This window comes from Sylvia atricapilla, chromosome 1 (assembly GCF_009819655.1).
Source record: "Sylvia atricapilla isolate bSylAtr1 chromosome 1, bSylAtr1.pri, whole genome shotgun sequence".
Taxonomy (NCBI): Eukaryota; Metazoa; Chordata; class Aves; order Passeriformes; family Sylviidae; genus Sylvia; species Sylvia atricapilla.
Genome location: NC_089140.1, coordinates 22,108,844 through 22,114,843, shown reverse-complemented (window position 1 = coordinate 22,114,843; position 6,000 = coordinate 22,108,844). Strand labels below are relative to the sequence as shown.

General features: G+C 39.8%; 1 protein-coding gene across 1 annotated transcript in view; it reads right to left on the bottom strand.

Annotated features, from left to right (window-relative positions):
- Positions 1 to 964: 964 nt before the first annotated feature.
- Positions 965 to 6,000, bottom strand: part of ZNF804B (zinc finger protein 804B) — a 221,808-nt gene continuing 216,772 nt past the window's right edge. The window contains exon 4 of the mRNA XM_066323772.1: positions 965 to 4,655. Coding sequence (XP_066179869.1) covers positions 965 to 4,655 — 3,691 coding nt within the window. The remainder of the gene's footprint in view (positions 4,656 to 6,000) is intronic.

The window sequence follows — 6,000 nt, the reverse complement described above, 5'->3', positions numbered from 1 at the left end:
AATTGTTTCTGTTGTTTGTGAAAGGGGTGAAAAATATTTACACATTCTTTGGGAAAGACTCTTCCACACATCAGAGCTCTGTTTGGTAGGAAAAAGGGGTTGCAGTTTTGGCCAGGACCTCTGAGGTTCAAAGCCAGCACTGGCTGCTCGGAGATTCTGGGCTGCTGTGGCTCACTCCAACACACCCTGTGACACAGCCACACACAGGCAGTGCCAAAGAGCTTGGGCTCTTGGTGAGCCTGCTTGGATGCTTGGCACGGAGAGAAAACAGGCAGCCTGCTTCTGCCAGCACAGAGCTCCCTATGATAACGGAATATTTTGTTATGTACCCTGACTGCAGTCCCTTTACACTGTCCAAGCAACATATGCAGGGATGAAATCACTTAAGTATCTTCAAGATGTTGTTTTGACCTTCATTTTCTGGTGTTAACTCCCCACCTCTCCCTCTGAGCCTCCCCAGCTTACTTTGGCCAGGAGACAGTCCCGGGGTTTGCTGGTCCCAGATACCTTATTTTTTGCTCAGTCTAAAATACCTTAACCAAACCAGGCACTGTTTCATGTACAAACTCAGAAAATCAGATCTTTGAGGTGTGTCAAGATTGCTCAACCTTAAATTGTGCTACTTTAAAGGCCTCATCAGTGTCAATGTTGATCCCATTTTGTCTCTGTGCTGTGGTCCCATTCCTACTGGCTTCACTTCAAGCTATTCTTTTAAAACCTTCTGTAAAATGACACTGGCCACCCATCCTTCTTGTGATAGTATCAAGAAAGGCTCTAAAGTAGCTTTTCCTCATTGATGCAAGAATAAAATCAACATTCATATGCTGTCAGCCAGATTGCAGACTTTAAATTCTTTGCTGTTGTGCTCTCAGCAAAACAGTAGATTTCCCCTCAGACATGACTGAATGCTGAATGCTTTCTTTTATTTAAATTTGGGGTTGGAGCCATGGTGAAATCATTTGGACTAGTTTAAGTAGCTAGAAACACTGAAAACTTCTTTTGCTGTAGGTAACTGTTGGGTCTGGATGGAACAAGAATAGTGATGGGGCTCTTGTCCTTGTAAAAAGGGGTGTACGAGATGATTTGGGTGTATAGCAGAAGGTGTGGCTGTGTGCAGGTGTGGTGTGAATAAGGCTGGGATATATGCAGCGTGTGGCAGTGCAGGGAAGGTCAGTGGGGAAGGGTGGAGGGGAGTGGCAGAAACCAAGTGCAGTGGGTGTCCCGTCAGCAAAGCAGGGTGGGTGGGAATAAGGGCTGGTGCTAACGGGGAAAGGGATATGGGGGCAAAATGTGCTTGAGAGAGGGGGTGGAGGGGCGCCAGGGAGAGATGGCTGCCGTGGGGGTGCACAGATGCTGAGACAGCAAAGCGTTGCAGCAGCGTGTGGTGGACGGTGGTGACAGTGGCCTGCTGCTGAACAGGGAGGGCAGGAACTGCTGGTGTTGCAGAGAAGGCAGCTGGTCCTGGGGCAGGCAAAACTTTCAGATGTTTTGCCAGAAGTTGCTTCTGCATGTGCTGCTGGGCTTGCAGCTGCAGCAACCTGTATTTGTCTACTTCTTCTGGTGTAAATGTGATGGGCTGCTGAGTTAAAGGAGGGGAGGTGGAATTACTGTACACTTCTAGGTCATTTAGTGTGTCACCATACTTCTGCATAGCATTGTCACAAAAAGAGTCTGAACTGCCTTCTGCCCCGTTCAAGTCCATGTTTACATCATGTAGTTCTTCTTTGGTCTCTGTTGAATTAACAACAGAATATCTATTTGAGGGAAAAGCACCAGGGAAATCATTTGGTACTGGATCACAGCTTTGTATAAAGGGCTGCACTTCACTAATGAAGAAATTGGTTTGTTCCTTTATTGCCGTGTTCCTTTTTATGCTTGGGCTCTGATAGCCTGTTTCAATTTGTATTATGTCTTTAAGAACACAATGATCATAATCAGTTCCAGGTGAAAGTGTAACATTAGTAATCTCTGATGCTTCAGAGTTGTTTTTCTTCACACTGTTTTCCAACAAACTGATTTCATTATGTCCCATGTCATTTTTACCTATGCTTAGAATTTTCTCTGGCACAGGTAACATTGCGATGTCATCAATTGATGGTGAAAACTGAAGAGCAAAGTGACTTTGTGAGTGATCCTTTAATTCTATCTCACTGCTGATTGAAAATCTGTCAGAATCACGCATTTTTTCCTGGGTTTTCTTGGACTGTACTCTTTCTAAAAGTAACTTGGCTGTCATTGACTTTCGTTTTCCACATATGTCTTTTGCCAGGTTTGTGGAAGAGGAGGTGGCAAAGTTTTTAGATTGACTATTCACATTCAGAGAGTTGGAATGTGCAGTTTCAGCTTTTCCTGGTTCAGAGTCAGAACCTCTCTCAACATCCTCTTTTGTCTTGTTGTCACAGTTGTCAATCTCTTTCGAGAAGGATCCTGAACTGCTGCATCCTGATATTCTGCTGCTAGATGTTCTTTCACTGCTTCTTGAATCACTGGTGGAACTGCTTTTGGATTTGTGGTAGCTTCTACTCCTACTATGATCTTTGCCAAAATGCTGATGTCTACATCTCCTGTGCTTAGACCTATCTCTGATTTGTAAAACTTTATGTCTTGAGCATCTTCCATATTTAATTGTGCCACTCTGAATACAGTTTCTAGTTCTGTGATTTCTACTATGACAAAGATAATCCTCATCTGTATCATCGGAGGTGAAAATACACTTGTGCTTCCTGTGTTTACATTTGTGCCTTTCATCTGTCTTGCTTTTTCTTTTACAGCAACAAAGCAAATTATTTCTTCTGTGATTGTTTGATGTGGGACTAATGTAGCTCATGTAGCTACTCGTACTGCTAACTGAAGTGTCAGAATAGCTGGAATGTCTGCCTGACAAAGAATTTTGAGGAGATGGATATCTCCAGCATCTTGTGTAACTTCCACATTCTTCATTATCTGAATACCTGCTGCTTGAACTGGATTTACAACTAAAGAAACTTCCACTAGAGTCTTTTCCACTGTCACTTATGTCACTGCTGCAGCTGGCCACATCTTGAAGGGGTCTGGAGTCATTTTGGTTCTCATATCTTTCTTCAGAATCAATTAAATGACATTTTGCAGATTTAGATTTTTTAATCCTAGACACAAAAGGAGGAAGGGAAATGCTTTCATTTCTAATGTTCTGAGTTTTTCTTTCACAGCCATAGAAATGATGCTTTAAAGGTCTTCTCAGGGTTGTTGTATAAAGACTTTTTTCTGTGACATAATCCTTTTGTGAGACATCAAGGTAAGCAGGCACTTTGGTTATATTTTCATTCAAATAATCTGCAATGTATTTTTGACCATTTTCATTCATTTCTTTCCCTATGTCTGACTCAGCTTTTTGCTTGGCCTTTCTTGGGTTTAGGGACCCTTTCATCTTCTTTGGTTTCAACAACTGATAATCTTGTCCATTTGACATTTGCTTGTGTTTTATTAAACCTGAGGGTTCATATTCATCTGCAGTCTTATTTTTAGAAAGCTCTTTACAGCTTGTTTTGTTTATTCCATGCTGTGTACCCTCCCTGTGATTTAAAGAGAGTCTGAAGTCAAAATACAGTGGATTACAGCCATATGAAATACAGGGCTCAGTTTTTGTAAACAGAAGTAATTCTGTGGGCCACTGCAGAGCAGTGGTGCCATCTTTGCTCACTACATGGAGGAAAGGCAATGCCTGGGGCTTAAATTCTTTAACCGTGGTCTCCTTTGCAAGTGTTTCTATATTCCCATCTGTGGTTTCTGTAATCTCCAAAGATCTTTCTCTTTTTATCACTCCAGGACTGTCATTGGTGTTGCTTGAACAGGTCAGCTCAGCTGCTGGCTGTCGTGGGAGCTCAGATGACTGGTCAGGCTGGTGGGCATTGCTGTGCTTGTAGGTGTTCAACTGCGTACAAAAATTGCTAGCTTGGCATGAAAATGAAATGGGAGTTTCTAAGAATTGTTCAGATTCATTCAGTTTGCTCTCTTGTTCTGTTTGTCTCAGTGAAGCAGAAAAATTCAAATTTGAAAGTGGTATTTTGACTTTAGAAAAAGAAGGATTAGCTCTGAATTTTTCTTCTGATTCCCTATCACTACTTTTATCATTTTCCTTCAGCATTCTGGGTTTTGCAGCTACTACATGACTTGATGAACTGTTATCCAAATTCATTTGGTCTTGTGTAATAGATGACTCTTCTTCCAAACTTGCTTTCAGTTGTTCCTCCAAAAGTGTGACAGAATGACAGCCTTCAATAGTTTGCTTGTTTTTATGGTTGGAGGACTCACTGCAATCATTTCCTTCTTCAGAGTTCTCACTGAAGACTGATGCTGAGGACTCAAGCTTCAAAGGGACTTTTTTAGAGAATGAAAAAGACACTCCTGCCCTTTGAGAGGTATTGTTGCTCTCTGGGAACATTTGTGAGACGTGATTTCCAAGTGCATGGTGTCTTTCACTTGGGGGATGGTGCCTGCTGATAATAAGTTCCTGTTTCTCTAGTATGCTTTGGGAGAAACCTTGTTCTTCACTCGTGATGGTTCTTTGAGAACTTGCTGTGAACTTGCTGCCCTTGTATAGGAAAATGCCATCTGGTGATTCCTGCTTTTCCAGGACTAATCGGGGGGCTTTAAGCAATGGTCCACTCCCAGTAATGCTTTAAGGTAAAAAAACAAAAATGAAGAAAAAAGAAAGCTGTATTAAGTAACCAAGTTATGACAGAGCTTGCATTTGACAACGTCTGTCTGGTGAAGGAGGATGTCACTCAATTTTTCACAAGATAAACCTAAGTTTCAGCAGGGTAAATGTGCAGTTTATCATCAGTTTGTGCTTCTATATGGGCAAGACAGTCTTTACACATAGAAAATCACACATATATATAGAAAATCACATGTTTTAGTGTCAGCACATGAATGTTCTTTTTCAGTTATGCCCATGTACAAGCAGAAAAAATATTGGTTTTACTCTAAATTTATATTTAGGGGAACATATTTTGTGCTATGTCTTGGATTTCTGAAAGGCCTCTGCAAAGGAAGTTGTAGCATGTTCAAAAAGAGATGCTTCCACCTGAAGCATCTGCAAAATCAAACTCTAGAAGAGAAACATTCTGCTTGCTTAGGGAAGACTGTGGTTTTTTTAACCTTTTTTAAGAGTAGATACTTATTGTGTCATTAAATTATTCCACAATAAATGACTTTGAAAACATTCAAAGAGATATTCATACTAAAACTGTCAGCAAACATTGGTGGGGAAAAAAAATCACAGCTTCACTGGTCTCATTATCAACCATGATTTGACTTACTTTACCGCATTTTCTATGTTTTGCTTCCATTAATTATATTATTCCTCTTTTTAAAATATCTCAGATTTTAAATGTGATTTAGTTTTCTTGTAATTAAAAAAAATTACCTATTCTAGGACCTTAACAAAAAAGCCACGGATTTCTTGAAGCAGATAATTAACTGAGACTGAAAGGACTGTTGCCATTTTCCATTAAAGATGTGACGTATATAGCCACCATAACAGTGTCTTTCGACTATATATTTTAAACACACATTTCATTATACTAATTATCTACATTTGCTATCAATGTGGTACTACAGTACACTAACAAGAAAAAAACTGGAAACAGATTAAATAAAGAGTTTGATAAAAAATTCAAAAAATTAATTAAATGTAAATAGTTAAAACTGTTAGATCTGCATATAAGCTATCTATAATTGGCAATCATGTTTTATAAATGCTATAAAAATACATTAATCTTCAACAAGGGGAAAGACAGAAAGACTCCCTGGAGTAGGGTCAACTCATAATATGAGACAATGTGCACATTTCAGAGAATATATTTGCATTTGTCAGAAATTCAGCATCAGAAGATACAAATTAAGCCCTATTTGTATGTTAAGAACAAAGTATCTCATGGAGAAGTCATATAAAGAAATCCTTTTCAAAGTCTTCCGAGAAGAGCAAAATAAATTTTTTCTGTGCACAATATTAACAAT